The sequence below is a fragment of the Pyxicephalus adspersus genome, chromosome 1 (assembly GCF_032062135.1).
Source record: "Pyxicephalus adspersus chromosome 1, UCB_Pads_2.0, whole genome shotgun sequence".
NCBI classification, from domain to species: domain Eukaryota; kingdom Metazoa; phylum Chordata; class Amphibia; order Anura; family Pyxicephalidae; genus Pyxicephalus; species Pyxicephalus adspersus.
The window spans coordinates 148,020,450-148,045,880 of NC_092858.1; the positions used below are offsets into that span (position 1 = coordinate 148,020,450).

General features: G+C 37.9%; 2 protein-coding genes across 3 annotated transcripts in view; one reads left to right on the plus strand and one right to left on the minus strand.

The window, feature by feature from the left end:
• The window catches only part of TP53I13 (tumor protein p53 inducible protein 13), a 16,468-nt gene extending 6,214 nt beyond the window's left edge, over window positions 1-10,254 (plus strand). The window contains exons 3-9 of one of the 2 annotated variants that reach the window (XM_072430670.1): window positions 1,679-1,714; window positions 2,073-2,131; window positions 3,688-3,766; window positions 4,146-4,274; window positions 4,450-4,650; window positions 5,092-5,968; window positions 7,194-10,254. In XM_072430670.1, coding sequence (XP_072286771.1) covers window positions 1,679-1,714; window positions 2,073-2,131; window positions 3,688-3,766; window positions 4,146-4,274; window positions 4,450-4,650; window positions 5,092-5,968; window positions 7,194-7,303 — 1,491 coding nt within the window. In that variant the 3' untranslated portion in view covers window positions 7,304-10,254. The remainder of the gene's footprint in view (window positions 1-1,678; window positions 1,715-2,072; window positions 2,132-3,687; window positions 3,767-4,145; window positions 4,275-4,449; window positions 4,651-5,091; window positions 5,969-7,193) is intronic. The other variant, XM_072430678.1, reaches the window with a different exon arrangement.
• A 2,738-nt stretch (window positions 10,255-12,992) lies between these two features.
• The window catches only part of GIT1 (GIT ArfGAP 1), a gene marked incomplete in the record, with an annotated part of 90,326 nt that continues 77,887 nt past the window's right edge, over window positions 12,993-25,431 (minus strand). Inside the window, 8 exon segments of the mRNA XM_072430690.1 lie at window positions 12,993-16,806; window positions 18,143-18,206; window positions 18,520-18,702; window positions 20,054-20,130; window positions 21,108-21,197; window positions 23,103-23,318; window positions 24,300-24,452; window positions 24,832-24,959. Of these exon segments, the coding sequence (XP_072286791.1) occupies window positions 16,594-16,806; window positions 18,143-18,206; window positions 18,520-18,702; window positions 20,054-20,130; window positions 21,108-21,197; window positions 23,103-23,318; window positions 24,300-24,452; window positions 24,832-24,959 (1,124 nt within the window).

A 25,431-nucleotide genomic window follows, 5' to 3' on the forward strand; every position in this document is an offset into this window, starting at 1 on the left:
ACACACTTAAAACTTAGAACACTAGTAAGTTGGGTCACAATACACGGCATAGGACAGTTGTGGCAAAATACATAGAATAGAAAATTGGATATACTAACGGGGCAGGCATTACAAAGTTAGAACAAATCATTGGGAGAAGGTAGAACACTGAAACAATAAGAGGTTACTGATTACCCATGGCATAAACAACTGGGAGCACTAAATTTGCCTTGTTTTGCCACACTCCCTTTTTTACCACCCGGCTACAACTTCCCACCACCCGGCTGAAAAAAATTTCTGGGGCGAACACTGGATTGGATGTGTTGGAAAATATTGCCCAAATGTACACACGTTACATAGTAGGTCAGGTTGAAAAAAGACACAAGTCCAGCAAGTTCAACCACTAGGGAAATAAACATATCCCAGATACCCCATAAACCCTATGGACATAGTTGGTACAATTTGCTCCAACAAGGGAATAAAATTCCTTCCTTATTCCAAGAGGCAATCGGATGTTCCCTGGATCAGTGGTCTTTGCTATCTTTATTTTAAAGCCTTATTACCCAGTTATATTCTGTGCTTCTAGAAAAAACAATCTAACAATCTAATTTGTTTTAAAAACAATCTAAAGTAGTTGCTGAAACTACTTCCTGAGGGAGCTGATTCCACATTTTCACAGACCTTACAGTGAAGAATCCCTTCCTTATCCGGAGCTTAAACTTCTTTTCCTTCAGACGCTAAGAGTGCCCTCTTGTTCTTTGTAATGATTTCAAAGTGAATATTCTGGAAGAGAGTTTTTCTCCATATGGACCATTTATATATTTATACAAAAATATGAATGGTCCATATAGAGAACTCTCTTCCCAAAGTGTATACAAACAATCCTGCAAACTCGATTGAGCACTTTTGTGGTCCAGTGGCCTCCTTTATTGTAAACGTGTGTGGCATGTTTTAGAACTGGAGCGATTACTTGATTGAACCCATCAGTCAAGTGCAAAATTGGCAGAGGGACCACTAGTGTGTGTTTGGCCTTTAGTGATTCTCTTTTCTGCCTCAGACTTGAATACAACTTTTAAAATGTATTTTCATAGTTTCCAAAGGAAGCTCCTGCTGTATAGGAAAAAGGACATAAAGTTAAAATATCCCCGTTCATTATAAAATGTTTGTGCAGATTTGATGATGATAGAATGCTGGAGGGCAAAAAAAATTGCAAAGAAGACGACCAGTAGGAATAGTGAAGTGTAAGAAGCAAACTAAAAGTTTTCACCATTCCATATGAGGGGGAACTTATGTGGCACCACCACTGAACTACAAGGGAAGGAGTCACAAGGGGAAACAATTTATTTATTTTTTTTAGGCTATCTTTTTTTTCTAGAAAACTTTTTTTTCTTATCTAATAAGAACAGAAACTTCATTATTGGCAGACATGAAATCTGTGCTTTAATGTAAATTAAAAATTGTAGCTCTTTATCCTGGATCTAGGTGTATGTGATACGGTAACGTGAAATACGTGGAATGTGCAAACTGTTTGCAAGCTTTATCTTGCCGTACGTTTGACCTCGCGTGTCTGCCAAGTTCTTTGTTAGGTATTGGTATTGGACTGTTTTATCAAGCTTGCTGATTCTGTCATTTCTCTTGTGAATGGAATTACTGGGCTGTACATGTTTGACTTTGTGGTCTGTTCTTTGTCCTGTAACAGATGTATCCGAGTATAGCTACCAAGTATAAAGAGGAGGTAAGTCACATAGAACTGTAAAACAATCCATTCCCCCTACCAGGTTATTATATAGTAAACTGTGAAAGTTCATGTGTGCGCAAACAATGTTCAGAACATTTGCATTACATTCAGTTATAATGTTTTGTTACTTTGAATCTAGTAGATTTTTTTTCTTTGTATATTTTTAAGCGAACTCGAAGTCACCAACTATGCATATTCATTAGCAAAGGTATTTGCCTATCATAGCTCATATTTTTTGGGGTCTCTGGAGAAGCCAGCACGTGACTGCTTTACATTTGTTATTTTCCAGCTTATTGTATGGGAAGATGAGTCTTGATTCTGTAAAATGTTAATTTACACATTTGCTGTGTTACAGAATACTTATCCTGCTTGCATGGATGAGGCAATTAACTATACAGCACAGATACCAAACAGGTAAAAAACTGTCTATTTCCTAGGGATAAACCTAGAGCCGTGTGTGTAAATGGCAGTTACAAAACAGAAATTTAGAAAGCTCTCGATGAGCTTTGATCTGCTTCCTTGCAACCTTTTAGTTTCACTCTGTTATTTTTTCTTTCTTTTTCTTGTGGGATTCTTTCTGATGTTTGCTTCAGAAGCTTGGAAACTGCCTGCAGAAGTAGATCCAGTATAAGAAATCTCATAGAAGTTTTGCCACTTTGATATAATTGCCAAAGTTGTTTTCAGTCTTTTCAAATCTGCTAAAATAATTCCTTTCAATACTGCCATAAGGATCCGGATTCAGGCACTTCATGTTGTTAGGTGACAACTCTCCCAGGCTTTGTTACTTTGTCACATGAACTCCTGGTGGGAACTACATGTTGGCACACACTGTGTAAGAAGTCCAGAGCAATAATGTACAGCAAATGCTGGAGTGCATATACAAAGCTGTATCATGGTAATCATCATTTAGTTAGGATTTAGAGCTATGTAAATGCATATTAGGATATTTATTTGGATATGACTAGTGCTTTAAATCTGCCTATGTGTCCTTTTATTATTATTTCTTTAGCTTTATTATTTAATTACATTCAATATTATCTGAATTATGTATTGTTTTCCTCAATTTCTGTGGCAAATGATATAAATGATATTATGTTTTTTTCTGTCTTCTATTATTCCCTTGTTTATCTTTTGCATCATCCCCCCCAACATACACACACACATTGTCCTGGGCTCATGCATGAGCAAACTACGGCCCAATACGTTTGTTTCCCTGGCCCTTTGGGTGTTCCGCAGCTTTGGCCGGTGCCACCCTGAGCAGAGTCAGAAGAAGGACCCCACTGGGGGGGGCGCACCAACCAGAGCCGAAGAACACGCCCCCCGTTGATATCCTGGCTCGTGGACATGGGCAGGCTGTGTCCCTGCACACAACCCACCCACTCTCCCATCACAGGCTCAGATCTGCGATGGGAGCGTGGGTAGGGTTATGCTATCGTGTCATGATGAACATCGTATCATGTTCAGTGGAGTCATGATGGCAAAACTCTGCCCACTCTCCCATCAGCCGGGCCCCTCTTTCAAATTTTATATTGTGGCCCCTGACTGAAAAAGTTTGCCCACCCCTGTCCTAGCTTATATAGTAGTGCAGTGTTTCCCAACCTTTCTTAGTCGCGGCACATATTTTACAATTAGAAAAATCCCACGGAACACCACCAAAAAGTCAGACACGTAAATTAGCTACCTGCTGCCATCTAGTGGAAGAGTTTTTTTTGGTTCTGCCTATCACTATACATCGCTGGTATAGACAAATGAAGACAAATTTTTTTGCAGTAAATAAATCATTTTGGGACCAATTAACTGAAATTGGATAATTTCCCACGGTACACCCGAAGATCTCTCAAGGCACACTAGTGTGCCGCGGAACAGCGGTTGAAAAACATTGTAGTAGTGCATATATATTCCTTGTCATATAGTACAGCTTTTTCATGTACATGAAATGAGGATTTAATTGTAAATTTGTTTATTTCTAGTGGAGCACATCGATCAATATTAGCCAAGTATGGTGAATACATCTTCTGCCCGCCACAGCGATGGGTACACAACCTTAAGGTCAGTGATTCTGGTGATTGCCTCATTAAAGTATCAAATTAAGTTTTACAGTTGTTACTTTACCTTTATTTAACAACTAATATTATTATTATTATTAACAATATGAATTTTAGGAACTTTTTAGTAGTTTTAAGTAACTTTTGTTGCTAACATGCGATGTTCCATTTGTATCTGCCTGTGGGTGTTCACAATAAACAGCATTCTGCGTTCCTGCATTTCCTGTGTGTAATATGATTTCTATAGAAGAAGCAAATGACAGTTATATTGTGCAAAGAAACTTTTTTTCACAGGGTGTTTATTACCAGAAGCTAATACCAATGATACGTGATTATTGTGCTGGAAATGTTTTTTAATATTTTCTGACCTGTTTGTTTTCCAGCATGGTGGTGTGGCCTTCCTGTACCATCCTTGTGTGGACCCTCAGCTGAAGGAAGCCTTATCACTTGTGGCAAGAAGTTGTGTTCCCCGACATATAATCACACCGTTCCCGAGCCTGTCCAGGGAAAGAGTAAGAGTTCTCCTACATAATGATTCATGTCCTAAAAATGATTTCAGCAGTACAACTGATTGTTCAGTGATAATGTGTTTACTGTAAATGTATCAGTTGTGTACACATTATATAATAGTGAATGTTTGATGGTTTCCACATATAAAGCCCTTGTTAACACAGTGTCTTATTTTAGCCCATTGCCCTGGCCAGTTGGTGCTCAACTTTGGAGATGTCTTACATAAACGTAACTGAGATAAGGAATTGGCTGAAAGAAAATGTTCCCCATGACCAGCAGCTTGAGACAGTACAAGATGGAGCTTACCAACATTTGCTGATCAGGCCTTCTCTAATGTCATCAGACAGTACAGATCTCTGTCACAGAGAGGATTCTCAGGTAAACTATTATTATTATTATTTAGAGTGCACATATTTGGGATGTATATGTTGTTTTTATACTGAATATTATGTGCAGGGTTTTTAATTGGAAGGGTTGATTTAAATACTTTGTAATTGTGTTTATAATATCTCTTGAATAAAGAGAAAATTTTATAGTGTACGCCTAATGTAAGGCATGTTTAACTGATTCACAGCAGCTTCCAGTGCTGGAATGACAGCACATAGAGTGTCCCAGATCAGTAGAAATGCCCACATAATTATATAGTATACATGACCTCAAACTGTAGTATACATGCCTTCACTGAACCATTTAAGAAATGGGCTTCCTTGTTGTGGGATTTTTAATTTAAAGTTCATTATGAATTTTTTACTTCCTGTTGTGGAAATAACTGGCAAAGTTGTTAAAATGAATAAATAAGTTGTTCTTTAACACTTTCAGATGATAAATCGTTTCCAGAACCATAGAAGGCGGTCGGTGTGGCAATTGTTGAGGAAAAGGAGAAGAGCCGTGTTGGTAACCACTGCTGTGGTCCTGGGTGCGGCATCTGAAGAGAAATCAGCCAGCGATGCCCCCAGTACTCTGACTGGACATCACGTAGACAAAACCACTACTACTGTTAAACCGCCTGCAAGAACCAATAGCTTGTCTTCTCCCACAGAATCCTTCACTCCTTCAGCATCTGACATTTTAATTCAGGACTCTCATACTCCAGGCATAAAAGCTAGTGTTCATAGCAGAGAGACGGAGGAGAATGACAACATGGCCAAGCTGCCAGTACAGAAGATTGTGCCCACCCCAGCTAACCAGTCAGTTGTCTTACCTGATGGTAATATGACACAATCTGTTGGGAGCAATGTGTCTCCGAAGACTGGTAAGGAGCATCCCTTACAGCTGGCTGTCACAACTAAAGGCCACCTTGCTAATTTATCTCAGAAAGAGATGTCCATAAACACTACACAAAGACCCAACGCTACTCAGCAGCCACAGCATGCGCTAACTAGCCCAAAGCTTTCTCACACTACTGCTGAGAAGATGGCATCAGGTGGGCAGAAGCAGGAATGCAGCTGTCAGCGTGACACGCCAGCAGAGGTAGCCAAGGCCCAGAGAAGGTTGGGTAACAGCCAGAAGTCCAGCAAAGGATTTGTTGCTACCCCTCGGACAGAGGAGGCCACCTGGGCAGCAGCGTCGCTTATCTTTCTCTTTTGCCTACTTACATTTTCAGTTTTGTATACGCAAATATATAGGAAGTTCCGCAAAAGCCAAAGCTTGTACTGGGCATCAGGAAGCCATTCTGAAGATAAAGAAACTGTGGCATGTAAGTGTTCTCTTTTGGTCAGTGTTAGTAATGTGTGTCATAAGGAAAGGAACCAGTATGTTTGACTTTGCTCATCTTCTGAAAATACCTGACTGGCTGTTATGCTGATCCTGTGGCACCAAAACTTTCTGAATCACTAACTTAAAACTAGTGCAGATCAGAAAGTTGTATTTCATGACAGCGGTACAGATTTTTTTTTTTTTGCAAAGCAGGTCCAGGCCAGTGTAATGAGTGCAGTACAATGCAAACAGCATGACTTTTACATGTGCACACGTGCTTACTCAACATGGAAACCTATTCTGTGTCTGTACACAGATGTTATATTTATGTGTTTTACACAAGTACATAACATTTTGTTTTTTGTTTTATGATCACTTCAATGGGAAAATGTCTGCTTGTGTTGGGTTGCTAATCTGCAGATAATGAGTAAACGTGTTCTTTGAGAAACAAGTAGATGAGAAGTGTCCTTTAATTTGCCAACTGTCTGGCTCTAAAAATAATTTAATGACTATCAATTTTTTTTACTACTTTGCCATTTACTGGCCTGGAAGACGCAATGAGGGCCTGGAATGCTGTTTCCTTATTCATATTCTTTGTGAAGGGCTAAATGTAAAAGCAGAGACAGCCAGGCAGCTTGAATTTATCTCTTCCTAAAGATGCCTTTAGCTGGCTCTGAACTCATTACTTGTGTCACTAAACTGACAGAACCCTGATCTACATTATTGTTCTTCAGAAACTCTGAAGGCAACATGAGAGCCAGCCATCCAACATTTTTAAATTGGGTCCCACAATGGGAGCCTTCATATTTCTTAACAGCAGATTTCTTTTAAAACCCTAAATTACTGAACTTTCCGGTTCTAATGGTGTTTTCTGGTCTGCTTTCACTATAACCGGTTACACTTGATAACACAAATGTGGGGAAATGTTTTGTTTCCCCAGGGTGTCACAGTAGGTGCAACAAATTATTACTTTCAGGACAGGTAACAAATTGCACCTTCTTAACAATGCAGCAGTCAGTGCAGCCTCCAATCTCCATTCCAATGAACACAACAAGGCAGTATTCTTCATTTTTCTAATCAGTTGTTTATATCATAGGATACTTTGTTGCTTTTATGGGACCTCAAATTCAGTATCTTTTAAAGGAGCATTGCAGGGTATTATATTTTAAATTAACATTACACTGGATAATTTACTAACAAGACAATGTTTTGTTTTTTCTACACAGCAATAATCAAGAGGAGACTTGTTCAGGGTCACAGCAGGCGCAAAAAATGGTTTGGAAGAAAGAAGAATCCCACGGTGCTGTATGAAAGTCTAAGTGAGAGTTCTGACTAGATTGTGATCCTACTCATCCAGATTGAAAATTCAGAGCCCTGTCGCCTGGTCTTACAGTGAGCCAGCACTGACACATCGCTGCCTATTTGTAAAGCTTCCATGTTTTACGTAGTTTTGCATTGATTATTCGCAGAAAGAGTGTGATTGGAGAAGAGGCCGATTGCATTTTGGACAATGAGACTCGGCTTTCATCCCAGCTTTGTTTTCTTGCAGTGTCATACACATTTATAAATCCCAGTGCTGTACTCTAGAACTGTGCCGGTATTTTTTCCCTACAGGTTGTATGGTTGCAATAAGGCAATACCATTGTTTTATAAATGGATCCTTAAGAAAAAGTACAAAATTTTGATTTAGCAAGCTTTACCATTGCTGAGCTGTATGCAGTGAATGCACCTTCAGATTTTGTGGCCTTAACAAAGCAAAGTAGATTTTATAGGTTAATAGGCTTTTTATGTTACTGTTTCTCCTAAGTTAGAGTGTTTTCACATTAGATTTTTTTTTCAGTTGGAAGATATTGTGCTTTACAATTCTTTTTCAAATTCTTGTATATTCCAAGTATCTGGGATGATCCTGAAAGTGTTTCATAGATTTCTTTTTTTTATTTTTAAAGCATCCAGCAGAATTATACATATGGAAACTCTTTAATTTGTCATTGCTAATTGCAGTGCTGGTGTTCTCCTTTAATTTACCTTGAAAAATCCTTCTTGTTTGGGGTTCATCCTTTATATTATGTTTCTGTACATAGGGAATGTTATGCAACAATTTGCCAATGTTTTTGTCTTGGAGAACTGTGACTGGGTACAGCTGGAGGACCAATGTAATTCCAAGGGCACATAGGGTACAATTTTATGACTAGTGGATTATCTATACTCTAATGGACTGGGCATAGTTGTATGTTTCCTTGTCAGTAAGGCTGTGCTGTAAAGGGACTTTAGTTTCCTAATATTATTCATGACTCGTTTTTCTTCAAATTTGATGTTTAGGAGTCCAGGGTTACATTATTTTATTTTTCCAAAAAATGTCTTCAATGTATTTCCTCAATAGGAAGTATTGGTAGAAATGCTCCTACTGATCATCTGTAAATCTTCTAACTTTCTTCTGTCAGTATTTTAAGTTAATATTAGACGAAAAGCACACAGGAACTAAAAAATGGAAGAGCCCAATGCCAGAAAAATGTGAAGCATTAGCTGTAATACTCTCATGTTATTACCTGTGTCCCAGCAGAAACTTCTAACCTTCAATCTTCTTCCAGGTTTAATGATGACAAAGCATATTTGATTATGTATATAAAGTATATTTTTGCTATCTAAGGAAGTGCAAGAAAACCAGTTTACCTTCAAAGACACTTAGGATTTAATGAAATAAAGTCCCATGTATATTAGGTGTTGCCGGAGTCATAGACAGTATATTACAAAAAGTTGTTGCTCTGTTATCTATTGGACATGACAACGCTGGGCTAACTCCATACCTTGAGGTGTTGGATATTTCAGCTTCTGGCACTGATAAAAGTAGTGAAAAAACATAGAAAACTTAACTTACTAAAAGTATGTGCTTTTTGTTTTGTCTTGAATTGGCAAATCAGAAGTTTGCTTTAATTGAAGCCATGGGTGGATGCTTTGGTAGAACCCTATTTCAACAGTGTGGTGGCATTTAAATGAACATTTTATGAGCCCTGCCCACCCATTGTGCCAAAGTTTGTCTGCTCACTGCCCAGCCCCTTGTACAATGATAATGCCAAGCAAGACCCAACTTTTCACCAGCTCTTTGTCTAATGAAAGTGCCTTACTGTGCAGTAGATGGCTGGGACTAATTACTGTTTTATGGTTGGAAGTTGTGCTTCAAGTTTGAAGAAATGTGTATGTACTGTAAAAATGGTTGATTTCCCCCCCAAGTTGGACTTTTAAAATTGAGTAAAAGGTACTTTCTTCTGTATGTAAGTCATGTTGGATTATGCTAGGATCCAATGCAGAGGTCCCCAAGGTGTCTGACAGGTGGGTCCCAGCTCTGGCCAGTGCACCTACCTGCTTGGAAGGACCCAGACTCGTGGCCCATGTCTCGTCCCGTAAAAGGTTTGGGACCACTGATGTAGAATGTCACCTGTATGTATGTATCTTTATATCACATGCTTTATATTTGTTTTTTGATATCATTTTGTGAGTGCACATGTGTATGAGTAGCATTATACCTGTAGCCATGATGTGTTACAGACAGGGAGAAGCATATGCATAAAATAAGAGCTGCCCTCCCTCCCCACTAAATTGGTTCATTCTGGACCAGAAGCAATAGGGAGAAGAGTAAATTGGTGAGGACAGAATGAAGCTGGAGTGATAACCTGGGCTCCATACAAGGTGAAGCGGCAGAACAGAATGCCATCGATTTGCTCACCAGCATGGATTACCTGCATTACCAGCATGGAGGTTCTTCCTGCATTACAGCTTATGTTATCATCAGGAAACATTGTCTGAAAAAAAAAAATCCGAGTCTAAGGAAGTAAGCATTGACTCCTTTGTGTGCAATAATCTTACCATTCAGAGAATAAAACCAAGAATATGGAATGAATAACCCCCTCCCCCCCTCCCAGTAACTACAAATATCTGAAATATCCAGCTCGGTATTGGTGTGTAGTTGTGTACACCTTCAGCATCTTTTCATTCTCGGATATTTTCATTTCCAGTAAGATGTCAGATGTTTTTACACAGATTCGGTGAATGTACTTAACGGCTATTTTTTATGTCAATTGCTTTCAATACAGCGCTCTCTGTACCAGAGAATTCTACATTGCAGCCATGAGAGGCTTTCTTAAAGACGTGTTCATGTTGCGTTTAGCAACGATTTATAATTACAGTATATTTAATACTGAAGACTATTCTTTTTTTTCTTGTACATATTTTTATATCTGTTTACTGTACTTTGCAGTTTTAATTCAATCAAGTAAAAAATTTAAAAAGTCTGATCTGAGTTGTATTTATTTGATAAAGCACAAACCTGGAAGTGGAGGTGTGTGTGAGAAAACCTACATTAATCAAGGAAGTTCTACTATCTAACACTACTTTAGTTTAAAATATAAATTATATCTATATAATTGCAATAGTAATTTTGAAGTTTTAATGCTATAGTATCTATTTCTGTCTGGAGCCAAAGATAAATCCAGTATGGCAACCTGGTATCCAAAGAGCCCTCAAAATGCCATTTCCTGCTTTTGCGATTGGCTCAATGATTTTCTTAGAAAACTACGCTATGATACAGTAAAGTTAAATTTAGGGCATCTTGTGCATTAGTAAATTCAGTTTTTCTGAGATATTCCCTTAGGATGGTTTTTTTCTGTTTTTGCAGCTTAAGGATGGCTTGTTTTACCTGCATGGAGAGCTCCTTTCACCGCATGTTGTCTGCGCCCCCAAATCAACTCCACGTCTTTAATCTGCTTAATTGATAATGACATAATGAAGGAATTGTCCACACCAGCCCATGAGATAGTCTTTGAGTGAATTGTCCAATTACTTTCGAGCCCCTGAAATGAAGGGATTGTATAAAAAAAAAAAAATAAATCTGCAGTTCAACTGAATCTGAGTTGTTTCAGTTAAAATTAATTGTGGTAATGTACAGAACCCAAATTCTACAGAACACAAGTTGTCTCTGTCCAAATATTTATGGACCTAACTGTACCTTATAAACACCCCACATCATACAAGCAATGTCCTGCAAAATCATTTTACACCTACCAATTTCTATATCAAAAATATTACTCTAATGGCTTCCTACCTATAAAAAGGGGCATTGTGGCTGTTTTAACATATAGAAAACAAGCAATCCATGGAAATCTGGATCTGCAAAACGTTTTGATCTTTTACTTTGAAAAGGTTACCCAATATAAGCCTGACATAAAAGGCCTGGCCCACAACTGTTTTACTTGCATACCATGCGTTCTTATTCTGCAAAGGGTTGATTTATTTCCCCTTATGTATATCAACAAATTCCAGAGATCCCAGGAATCCTGGTTTTTACAGTTCTTGTGTTGTCATTACAATCCTGCTTTTTGTCACAAAAAAGATGGAGGTGATGGTCCTGCTACATCTGGAATTGCTGCAAATGAATGATCTGTCAAGTTTTAAAGGAAGCAAGCTTTTAATTCAGATCTTCTGTAAGTGGACATTTCTTGTTTCTTTAGAGCTGCACTCCAGTGAAATGATACAATACAGATGAATATATTAAATGCTTACAGGTGAGTTGTACTTCTCTCTATCATGATTTTATATTAGCTAAATGAAGAAAGAAAAAAACTGCTGCATTATTGTCTTTTTTTATGCTTGTAGTTGTTTTCTATTCCCTACCAAACATAGCTGTGTATAAAATGCAGCATATGCTTATAGTAAATAATATGTTGGGAAAGAAATGCACCACTTACTGGAAAAATGTTCATATGAGTAATGCAGCTCAGTCTGTAATTTGCACTGAAATGTTAAGGTAGAAATCCAATTTGCCCACTCTGTTCCTGCTGATGCATTATGTTTTAATACAGCTGCCAGGTCATACATATTATTATGCTAATAACCTTGTGCTTCCATATTGTAACTTGAGGCTGGTAACAGTTTTTGACAGGCCAAAAAAAAAGCATAAAGTAGAATTATCTCACAGAGCCAAACATTTAGATGGCACACTGGAGAGCTTCAGGACAAACTCTACATTGTAAGTTCAGAATCTGTTAGCAAAAACAAAATCTTTTATGTTTTTCTTTTTAATGTACAAATATCAAACACAAATGTTATTCTTCTTGTGGTATATAGCTAGGTATAGTACAGCAGCTAGAACTCTTTCCTGAATCATTGTCATAGGGACATTTCTGTTTGCAGTTGACCAATGTTGACAGTTCCGACCTTTCTATTAGATAAAGAGAGCTTAGAAGTTTCATTATTGTATCACCCACAAACTAAAAACCATAAAAAAATTTTATCAATATTTATGTTATAAAGATTAACACATTTGTTGTATGTACATTGGCAAGAACTTTACCATACAATCCAGTTCCGTTAAATTTTATATCCACTAAAATGGTAAAAATTGCATTTACCTTGTGATATGTTCTAATATTAATAAAATTTCAAATGGAGTGGGAATTGTGAACATTTGTCACTGGGCTTTTTTTTTGGAAAAGCCTTATTTTTAACCTGTTCTTGGAACTGTAAACTCTGCTCCAAGAACTACTCCACTACTACAGACATAATGTATACTATAATCATTCCTCTGTCTCCTATTGTATGTGTTCTTGTATAGTAGCACACGTGACTGGCTTCTTAGGATGTTTCTTCTTCTGAGCTTTGCTGTACAGTCGACTGTATAGAGCTTAATACCATGTCAGAAGTGGCCTGGAGCTTTAAGGGCCCCTGGTAATATAGAGGCCTAAAAAGATACAAATGCAGACCACCATTGGCCTTCTTGGGGAATAAAGCTTTGAGAGCTGACAATATAAGCCAACATTGGTGTAAACTCTTTGTCCTGTTCTGTAATTATCACACTGGGATGTGAGAGGGAAATCCTCTCTTAGCAATTACTGGAACTATATGAACTGTAGCCCCAGGGGTAAATAGAGGGACAAAAAAATAAAAAATGACTCTTAAGTGATACTTTCAGCACCCTACCAACAGTGTATATGAAAATCTGAATGGCGAGTCTGAATAACGGACACAAAGCAAAAGAGTGTTAGTTGTTTAATTTGATACAAATGTACATTACAATTCTTTTTACATAGAACACCCACCACCGAGGTCTCACGGACCACAGTATAAGCAGAGTATGGCATTTTAAGCATCAAAACGATCGAAAAAAATCCTCACTAGTTGGAATTTACAGACAGGCAACTTTAGAACCAGCAGCAATATGAAAAAGGATGATAAAAAAAAGAAAGCCTACCTGTCAGAATGGTGGGGGGCGTTATAGCTGCAGGTAGGAGAGGAGAAAAACGATGCTTTATAGACAATGCTTACCTATTTAATGATGATATGCTTGTACTGCACTACTGCCTATGCAGCTGTATTATATGTCATAGGCTTAAAGCCAGGTTTGCGCAGACACTGGCTGCAGCTAAGCATCCAACTTGCATTGATGGGATGTCCTTCCACTGACAGCTGGACTTCTAAACCAAGAAGCCCCTGGAAATGAAATGAATGGCTAGCCACAGTGGGGCAATGATGCTATGGAATGAAACACAGCACAGCCCAGCCTCACAGGAGCCATTCTATGTAACTTTGTGAGACTGGTAGGGATATGAACCACGTAACAAGTGTTTATGTGAAAGATGCCCTGAAGTTCTGTAAGTATTATAAATTGAGGAGCTGCTGATTTAGTAGCTACACAGGGCTTATAGGGAATGTGTCATGAAGCAAAATACCCCATTTCAGAAGCCATAGATGGAAGCTGCCAATATGTGTACAACATTAAGTGTGGGAACTGCCGTTGGAGCAGTCATGACTTCACTAAAGACTTCATTATCATCCTGGAATATTATATTTATATATTTTTCCATGTCTGTGGTTAAGTAACAATGCCAGGGTCAGGATTATGAACACAGAATCTGCTCCTTTAAAAACAACTTAGCAATGGCAGCCACTAGATTTTATTCTTTACAGGTTTCCTTTACCTGTGTAACATAATTCTTTAGTAACAGCTTTAGTATAAATAGTCATCACCTTTTGCTTCAGGTTATGTCATTTCTTCAGCACAGCCTGACCTCTCCTAATATGTTTCTATGTCCTAATAATGACAACAAGACACACCCCTTCTCCCACCCACAATTCAATGTCCAGCCCCTGAGCAACTTATCAGCAGGCCCAAACATTGTTATGCAGAGCTGTGCCCGCCCTAAAGTGTGTGTAAGTCCAAACTTTTTGTTTAATTTGGTTTTGTTCTGTTAGATAGAGCATTGAAATCATTTTATTTATCTGCGTAATAATTTAAAAAAAAATTCCTAGACCTTTCTGAAAATCTTGTACACTGATTTCAGGTTTAGCACAAATACATTTGTTCTCTTAGAACTACAGCACCATGGTACATCATGCTACAGACAAAAATAATTCAGTAGTTTTAGCTTGTTTAGGTTGTCTTGATTTGGAAGGTTGAATGTTTTTGTACCTGAACTAAAATGTGATAACTGGCAGAATCGCCAGGAAAATAAAGTCCCAAAAACTCTAAAAGAAAAGCAATGTGTCTGTAACATCTAAGGACTGCTATACTGGAACATATACATACATTAAGATTGTAAGCTCTTCAGGGCAGGGTCCACTCCTCCTCCTGTGGCACTATCCTTACCTGTCTGCCATTTGCAACACCTATTCAATGTACAGCGCTGCATAATATGTTGGCTCTATATAAATCCTGTTTAAAATTAATACTAAAGGCTTACATATGCTGTAAGAAAGTTTATTTCCATAGCTACCTTGGACAGACTACAGAAAAAAACTAAAAAGACAAAACCTGAAGCAAAAATGTATATGGTGGCAGCCGTCTCTTACAGCCATTCTTATCTAGCCTAATACACAGCCCAAAAACCAGAAATGCAGCTTACATTTTAGGCTCTTCAAAGAGGTATTTATCCACTTGACAGATTCAATTAATGGGAATACATGAACTTTTGGGTTTAATATTTGCAACCTGCAGTGTATAAAGTGCAGCAGAACAACCACCCTGGATGCTATTGGCTAGTGCATATTCCTCTCGTATAGAACACGCTGGATACTTCTTGTTATAAAGAATCTTAAAAAAAAAACAAAAATAAAACAAGGCATGTCATAGTTATATGGAACACCCCCTTTCTGTGATATCCAGGGAGTGCAAATAAAGAAAAGTTCAGTGCAAAGAATGGCAGAGGACTTAGGAAGACTAAAGACTTGTGACATTTACTGCACACATGTAGTAAACACAGGACTAAGCCAAAATTCACCGATGGAGAAACTCCCTGCTAATATGACCATTGCATGTTAGGTGCAATGGCATGGTGCTACTTTATGGAATTGAAGCGTCTTGCTTGCAGAATGTTATTTCCCAGCACTCTCGCTGGTCAGGCCCATTAGGAAGCAGCCTGCTAATAAATGAGCTATAAGTGGTTATAGACCAAATACTTGAACAGTCTTCTACATAATGCACCTTACCACCCCGATAACAAAAAGAGATGTTTATAATATATTATATATATGTGTACATATATATACATAGTTTCCAGTGTAAGTCTAGGTTGGCCACATTCGTTATTCACAATAACCCTTTCATATACAGCAATGTAGCGCAGGGACTTGCTGAAGCTGAGCATGATGGTAACGTGTCAGCATTAATAATAAGCTTGTGATGCCCCATTGCACACAGCAGATTATACTTGGTAAATACACCCACTCTAAGTGATGTGGTCCATGATCATGGCTGTGAATGACAGATGCCATATTTAGCAAGTTGCTATGAGATGTACAGCCTTCTGTTAATTACAGTCCCCCTAACCAACAGAAAGCTATATGTAAAGCAGAGACAGAGTCCCTGCAAAAATTATCAATATGTGGATCTGAATTTATTCCAGGCTGTACGTGTTGTGAACTGCAGATCGGCCTTTTTTTTCTATATACAAATATTTGAAGCACTTTGATAAACCCTACAGTGTATATATATATATTCAGTTTCCTGAATTTGTATCATTCATCTAACATTGGATCCCATTGTAAATTTAACAATAGAAATTATTTTTGCAGATGCAACATCCAGTTACTGTAGTGAGCACAAGTATTCCATACATACATAAACCTTACCAACAATGGACCAGAATATCTTTGTGCTTTATGGCCCAATGAGCTTACACTCACGGATCCTTAATGTAAACATTATGCAGGACAACACATTTGGCTGAGCTCATATACAATGAGACTTTATGCTACTGTCCAACAGATGACCATCACAAGAAGTCTGACTGACCCTCCTACCACAAGACAATTCCTAGAACCACACACCTTATAAGTAACTATAAAGGGTTTTTACACACACATGTACATGTGTGCAGTGTTTTGGAAATGATTGGGCTCTACAGTTCAAGAAAATAAAGGCAGGGTGAACTACATTATGTTGCTGATGAAGGGGACAGGAGATTTATCATTTGGTTGCCAGAAGGGCAATTGCCACGTTGGTTGCCAGGAGTGTAGACGCTTCAGTCTCATCCGAGGCTATGAAGAGTGCTCAGTGTCTTATGGAAGTCTTGGCAGCTACAATATTACAAAAGGATGCTCCTTCTAGTGAAGGGCACAAGGCGTTCAGTCCACTAAAGGTCACTGTTTCTTCTCCCGGGTGGTGATGGTGACCAGCTGTTTGGCAGCCTTAGCAATGTCATAAGCACACTGAATGACCTGCTGTGTCAAAAGCTGGTAGTCTACAGAGGCCCCTGGCTCAGGTGGCACGGTTTTGCGGCATTCACTTTGCAGCCGGTAAGCACTAGCGTTGAGCAATTTCAAGGAAGACCGTACCGTCTCCAATGCAGGCTTCTAACATGGGGAAGAAAGGAAAATTCAGTCAGAAACTACGATGTACAATATGTTATATATTGGACACAATTATTAACAGCTACATTAGTTTATTTCCTATTATAACAGGGCCTTTTCCAAAAAAAGGTGCAAGATGAAGGTTACATAAAGGTGGGGGGGGGGAGTTAGAGCAATCAGTAAATCAAGAGATAAAGAAATGTGAAGTTACACCCATTCTGGATATTATTGTAAAAGTAAAGCTTGGTAGGTGAAGTCACAACCCTGTACAACTTTTGCAAGCCCAATAGGAATGTGTAAATGCAGGGAGGGGCCTGGCAAGATAAAGGAGCGGTAAAGCTTTGCCTAATCTGAATGGATCAGCATTTAGACATCTGCAGAGCTTCTGCAGGTGTGTTCAGGAACCCCTGGGTGCCTGTGATTCATACCCATTAGCAGCCTCTACAATTGTTAAGGTAACAGAGTCTTTAAAGGTCAGTTTTATCATACCTCATCATGTCAACAGTATGCTTTTTCAAGAAGGTTGTTTCTTGAATATATATTATTATCTTTTTTACCTCAACCAACAATGAAGTCCTGTAGTGAATGCACTCTCAGGAACTAAATGCAAGATAAACGGACTTCAAATCAGTGGAAACAAACCCACAAGTGGGATAGGAGGTGGATGTGTGATCAGTGGACATATACAATTTCAATGGGCCATTTAAGGATTAGGGGTGTTTTGTTACCCATATTAAAAAGGACCAGTAGTGTGGACAAAATGTTATGGGAAGCCAATTTACTTGTATTTTAATGTCCCGTCTTATCACATGATGGTTTCTGTACATGATCTACTGATTAAGATTGGTATTTTGTAACACTTCTGTGTGTGTATATATATATATATATATATTTTTTTTTTTTTTTTTTTTTTTTTTATTATTTTGTATCTTTTGTCCTACCTTTCTAATAAAAATTTAAAAAAAAAAGACCAGTAGAGAAGGGTTAAGGGTCACGTCTAAAGTTTACAGAAAAAAACAGAGATCAAAATAACTCTAGCTCACTTGATGTTGTTGTCTACTCATTATTATGGCAAATAGTTTTCATGGATGGTGAATTTGAAGCCTAGGTGACATGTCTACAAGTATCTTGAAAAAATGTCTGATTAGAAACATGGGAGCTGCCAATGCCAATTTAGTTTTGAAGGTTCATACACTGAGCTGCTAAGTTTAATACATTTAATATCATCCTCCTAGGTGTATTACCCGATATACACGTTAAGTATTACACCTCAGCATTAGCAGCTCCCGAATTTCCACACTGACGGGTAACCAAAAAAGAATTCGAAAAAAACAAATACCTTTGGGAAAAGCGATGCCATTTCTGTTACTGCTGAGTGAATCTTTTCAGAACAAGGAACAAAACTGAAAGAAAGACAATACCATTGAATCATTTTTCTATCCAGAAAATGTTATCATGCCAATAAATATATCCATCACCAGACTAAACCAGGAGACATACTGCCATACAGTGATATATAAAGCCACTTATTTGTTACAGATTGCAGTCAATTGAAAGCTGAGTTTTGATTGGTTATTTTACCATGTATATTTCTGTTCTATTCATTTCCCTCAATAAAAATAATAATATTTTCCAAATCACCATATCCAAGTCACATTTTGGTAATCTGTTCAGCACCATACCATATTGTTATAGCTAGATGTTTCTGCTCCTCACCTGTCATGTTTGAACTCCTGTGCAGCTCTGAGAAGCTCCTGAATATTTTTGGTTACTTGTTCAGTTCTCAGGATTACATCTTCTGTACTGGGTAATGTTGAGTCCAACTCCACCTCCACATCTTCAGAATCTGCATGGAAATCCTCATCTCGAGACATCTCCAAAAACCTTCGTCCTTCCATACTGGATACATGCACAAAATGCAAAAAGACACAAATGTAAGCATTAAAAGAAAAAAAAAAACATATTATTATTTGCTTTATTTTAGTTTAGTTTTTTTAGTAATGACACTCAAAAATAAACAATAAACACGATACTACTAATAAACATCATCAAAATAATACCAAGAAATGACACTAAGGCTACATACATACGTCAGATGATTCTCGTCCGCTAATTGCCTCAGGGCTGAAATTGGAAACTGAAATTGGTGTGTGTACAACGATCGTAATGCAAGTGAAGGGGGAGGGAGCGCAGCTGGGGGTGCTGCTCCGTCGTTCTCCCCCTCCCTTTTCCATAGAGCAGAACGGTGTTCATGCATTGTGCAGTCTTTTGTCATTGGAAAGGATCATGAAAGATCCTTTCCAACGACAAATATTGCACATATTTAAACCTTTGTTCAGGTTCTTTAGGTATTGTGTGTTTAAGGGACTTATTGGAGAAGAAAGTACCAGAATAGCAGAAAAAAAATAATAAACACCAAAATAAAATCACTAGAATCAAAGCTCCATCCAGTGGAAAATATTTTTTTGGGAATAGAAACAGAGGGAGTACAGAATCAGGCACATTAATGCATAATAACTGTTTTATGATACAGAATGTTTTGCTAGTAAACGTGAAAAGAGAGCTGCAGGGGAGGAAGAAGAGCAGGGCATACCACAAACCCTAAGTTAATCATAACATTAGGTACCCCAGGGTTCTTCCTGAGGTTGGTGGGGGCTTCCTGGCTTAAAGGCAGTTTTATACAGATCACAAAGTGACTCAAACATAAAAAATAAAAAAACATCTTTTTTTGAGTACAATAGAGTAAAACAAGGGGAGGAATAGAAAATTCAATAAAATACCCGGTACAGAACACCAAGCTGGTATCTATATCATTGATGTATTATGGTGAGTTCTGATAATCCAAATTGGAAACATGGACTATCAGAACTCACCATAATACATCAATGATATAGATACCAGCCTGGTGTTATGTACTGGGCATTTTACTGAATTTTCTATTCCTCCCCTTGCTTTACCCTATTGTACTCAATAAAGATGTTTTTTTATGTTTGAGTCACTTTGTAATATGTTTTGAACTGCCTTTAAAGTCCCATGAACACAAATTGCTTTTTCAAGTAGGGGAGTGCTGCCAGAGAAGGTGGGTGATGATAAAGAACGCGTTACAGATATTGGAGGAAGAGCTGCCAGAGAACGCAATGTGGACAGGGGGTAATAGAAGAGCTGCCAGGTAACAGAAGTCAGAAGAAAGTGTTTATAACCAGTTTAGGATGTAACCTCAGAAACACTGTATCATTGGGTGAGTACTTACCCGCTACTAGTTTCTGTAGTCTGGGTATTATCATAGTCGCTGTCTGCTCCACTGCCATGTCGATCTGCCTTGGCAGACTGTATTAAAAAAAAAAAAGATCATTCTATTATTGCCCTCACAAAAAACACTTTCCCAACTTCATGTTTAATTTGTATATAACACAGATTTTTAACTGTGTTTAACTTTTTTGGAATAAATCTTTAAGGAAACATCACTAACATCTTTAGAGGTTAATCCTAACCCTGCTTCTGTAATTTATATTATATCTACACCAATTTTTGAAGCTCAGAAACAAAAGTTAAAAACATAGTTGAAAAGTTTTTTCCACAAGGACACAAGCTTGTGTCATGAAGTCAGGGGGCATCTGAAGTTACACTGTTGCTGCCCTGTACACTTGCTTACATGACGTAAAACTGAGTTAAGCTAAAAAAAAAAAAACCTGAAAAATAGGTTTTGTAAGACTGCACAACCAGATATTGAAAAGTGAGTTCTAAATCACAACTGTAAGCAAGAAATCGCAGTACTTCATGTAGAGGAAGCTTTCACTGAACTGCAATGTGACTTCAGAACTTGGCTGATATCGTCTACGTTGCATTTGTCATGTAAATTGATGCACAAGTAGCGAGAATTACCCTGATACGTGCAGCAGAAAATTGTGAGGTGGGCAGAAGAACTTCAGACTATAAACAGTTTCCTACATTCAATACAGTTACTAATATTATTTTTTAATTTCTAATGCCTAGTTGATGTTACTTTATCACTTTAATCCCTTGAACAGGAGCTGCCCTAGGTAGCAGAAATGCTAAACCGTAGTGAGATTAATGTGATCTAACTAGCAGAGGTCAGGGGATCACTGGAATAGGTACCTGAAATTCAAAAAAACAAAAAAACATTGCAATGTAAAGCATAAAATATATATGGGGTAACTATGCAGTTTTATGTTAAAGTTAAAAAAAAGGAGAAATCAAAACTTGCTAAAAAAAGAAGCATTGTATACATGAATTAAGGATTCCCATTATTAGTAACTGTCAATACAAAGGAGGGGGTACATCACCATGTTCCGGGTATTGTCCGGAGGTCCAGAGAACAGAGGGGAGGACAGAGGGGGGAAGGGCACAGAAGAGGCAGAGATGCCTTTCCGGATCTAAAACAGAAGGGATTGTGAGGCAGCATGCACACACACAACAAAAACACAGATACTCAATAACATAACTACGAGCTACAATCTATGCAAATGTCTAGCATACTAACATGAAACAAAGACACCTTCACCAATATACAGTAGACAACTCTATGCAGATATACAGTAAATATACAAAGGACAAAAACAGGGTGGCTGCAATGACGAGGAAACCCAATCATGCTCGTGTTTAGAGAAGACGTAGAGGGGAAAAGAGGCCATTGAGTAATCCCAGATCAAAGAAAATGTCCGTTCTACAAGGGTCTTTTATTTCAGTTTTGCCTTTGGTGCATTTAATTTTGGCAGCACCTGAAAAAATGGTTCGGTCTAAAGCCACGCTGGGGAACCGTCAGCTTTTGTGGACCTGCAAGTTTCCAGAGAGCTTTGGCAGGCATGGACTGCCAGGAAAATGTGTATTCAATGACTAAATTGACTAAGTTATATTGTTATGTACAGGTCTTGTGTTAGGTTACTAAGTGGTTGTGCTTGCACACCCAGGCCTAAAATAATCCATGCTCCATAGAGTGCTTTATGTGGACCTAGAAGCCAAGTAGAATGATGGAGTATGAGCATATTTCTGTGCTATATAAGTCAATGCACTGCATGGGTTATCCTACCATACTGATAGATTTTAAACTATATTTTAAAAACTGCTGCACTAGGAGACAAAGAAAAAGGAGAAAAGAAAAAAGAATCTGTGGACAAAATGACAAAGGCTTGGCAAATCTCAGATTCCTGTTTGCTTGTTCTTCCACACATAATTTACAACTAGACATTTTCCTGGAAGTGCTATATGCACTGAAAACACATCACATATTGGTTGCCTGGTTGACATGCCATTCCTCTGCCTTTATTACTTTGAGTTACTGCCTTAGACCAAATAAGCAGATTAGAATTCCTACTTTACCTTCACTGTCTGCATGTTTGTTCCAAGTCATTATTATTCCATTAAATGTGCAGAGTTTTGAAGATTTGCCAATATACTAAACTGGCAAATCAATTTGCCATCACTCTGCATCCCTTTATAAAATCCTTTAAGACAAGGTAACTTACAAACAGGTCATTGGGAAAGTAAAGCATATTTTGGGGCTATATAAAACTGTTTATTAATAACAATAATTATATTAATATTATTATTATAATTATTATTATATATTATATAATAATAATTGCCTGCAGTAACAAATAGCTACCCTTATTTATAGACATAAATTATAAATATACATAAAAACATTGCTAAACATAGATAAGATTTACATGAGCATACTCTAATTTAAATATAGAATAAAACAGAAAAAACTACATATTTCAGCCATTTTAATACCTACCCTTGTTCAGCAAGATTTATGACCCCCAAATGCATAAAATGTACTGCCTCAATGAAGAGCACAAGTGAAGGTAGACAAGACAGCCTACAGAAGCCTGATTTTAATAAAGCTCCCCAGGACTGAAGAAGATAGACTATCACACAAAAAAAAAACCTGAAATGGATTTCCTAAAATCACTTGCTATAAGTTAGCAAATGTTTCCAGTTCTGAACCACATCCATTCCATGTGCCCCGTGATTCTTTATCTTCTCCAGTCTTGGAGAGTTTTGATAAATCAGACCTAATGTGTAGTAACATGTATGCAACAAAATAAAAAGCACCCATAAACATAGAAGATTTCTCCAGCAGGTTCTAGTGCTATACTGAACAAGGGACCTGCATACTGATATAGGATTTTCCATAATAAAGATAAGGTATATTTGTTTTTTCCTTTAGTTTTTAACATTCACAAGGCAAAAACAAACCTAAAACAAAACTGAAATTACAGTTTAAAGCCAAAAATTTGAATCTTAATTTTATATTCTCATTAACTTATATTTACCCCAGAGTGGAAAGGTTGAAGTCGATTGCTAAGATCATCCGTGGATTGCGCAAATGGTTTAAGAGCCGACCCTGGCTCGTACATGGAGAAAGCTTGCCTGTCCCGCCGGTGGGCAGCAGGTAACGGGTGCTCTGCTCGTTCTGGGTTTGCTGGAGGAGGGGGTGACGTGCCAGTCTGATGTCGGATCTGCGAGTTCTCTGACTGCAGTTTCTGAATCTGTAGGAAAAGAATAATAATCAATTCCATTAAAATCAACAGACATATTGTATATACTCAATCAGAAACCAAGATTCCCCTTCACCTAAATTCCATTGGAAAAAGATTCTTGGTTCATACCCAGGTGGACACAAGTAGTTGACGCTGTGTTCTTATCTGAAATGTGCAACAAACCTAGCATTGTTATGAAAAGGCCGGTGTTTGCTGGACAAGAAAAAAGTAACACAGAAATGTGATGTCTGTCCGCTCACAGATATTAGAGCTCTTCACATGTTGTACTGTAATCAAATGTTCAGACCTCTGCAATTGGGGAATCTTTTCATATTTACACTTGGTACAGCCCTATCCATCCTATTACCATCGCAATTTATGAAACAGACCTATGCTTTGAAAGCAGAACCCTAGAGAGCTGAATGAGTACTGCAGCAAAATCTGTTTTATTTTGAACAGACCGGACTGTTTGTGTTTACTTATCTTAATAAAAACTAGAGTTCTACTTAAAGAGGAAGTAAACCGAAGAATGAACCAAAACATAAAAATACAATTACCTTCAATACCGCAGAGCAGTTGATTGGTCCAGGGGTTTCTTCCATTGGGTCCCGCGTCGTCACCCCACTTTAGGTTGGCGTGCTAGACGCCGCCATCTTCTCTCTTTTCTTCCTCCTATGCCACCCGGAGCAGGCACAAGATAAGGGTGACATAGATGGTAAAAAAATCTTGATGATCCCACTGCGCATAAGCAAGCCAAGAGCCTCCTGGGATGTGTGACTTAGGTATCCCGGAAGGCCCTGCGCTCCCATTCATTCTCAATCACCTAGGCTTGTCTAACCTTTTATGTAAAGTGAAAATTCTGAGTTTAGGTATGTTTTAAGGCTAGAACAGAAAGAGTTAACACATTTCAGAACATTTTTTGTATAAAAGAACCCAAAGACATGCTGCTGTCACGATCTGAGTTATAATATTACAAAAAGCTTTTCTCACCTCTCTCTGTAGTCGGCGTAACTCCTCGCTTAAGTTATTATTTACTTTCATAAGCTGCTGTACTTTAGCATCAGATGTTGCCAGGGCCTTTTTCACCTCCAGATATTCTTGTAAAGTAATAGGACCATCTGACAGGTCTGAGGAATCCATGCTCTGCATAATGAAACCATATGATCTCTCTTTACTGGTTTGAAATGGACTTTAAATGTTTAAAGTGTATGTTAACCCTAAAAATAAAATCGTCCAGGACCCGGACATCACTTTGATAAAAATATAATAATAATACCTTGTTAGTAAAATAAGTTTGACATTTTGCTACATTGAAAATGACTCCCACAAAAGCTAATCTTTACTTCCATCTGTTTTCTCCAAGAAAAGTTTTGTTATACAGCTGAATATTGGCGTGTAATGTTAAAGCAGCCACAAGAAGAGTGGATGGAAAATTCACCATATTAGTTAATAATCTTTGCTGCTGTACTAAGTCAGCCACAGTGCACCATCTGCATTACTGGAGATCCCCCGACCCTCCTACCCTGGCTCTGTTGTTTCTGGAGTTCCTCAGCAGCTCCTGGTCTGTGTCTTCATCAGATGCTACGCTGTCATAATCATGTTGGTCATCACAGTCATTGGTGTTGTTCCTCAGAGAATAGTCAAAGTTGTCTATAAAAAGGATAGTCAATAGTCATACAAGCCTACATAAAAAAAGATTTACATTATTCACAGCTTTCTGAGTCACTGACCTAGAGTCAGAGCGACTTATTTACATATACTTTTTGGGACACTGACTGACACTAACTGGGAGCAGAAATAATAGCCTGGATACCGGTCTACAAACCTGTTTTTTTGTATAAATTATGACATATTATTTATAATACTTATATTTTAACTGTCAGAACTCTGCAACAATTTATATTTCTGCAAAGAAGTTTTACCAGTTGCAGGGCAATGATGGAACTTGGATTATGTTATGGAAAGCAACATGTTTCTTTTAAGAACTGATATCAAGAAACAAAAATTAAGATACTAAGCACACCCAAAGGGAGTCTACTGGGGGCTGTCCAGAAAAACTGTTCTGTTTGGTTTAAAAATATAAATTCTTTATCATTTCGAGCTGATCATACTAAATATAATA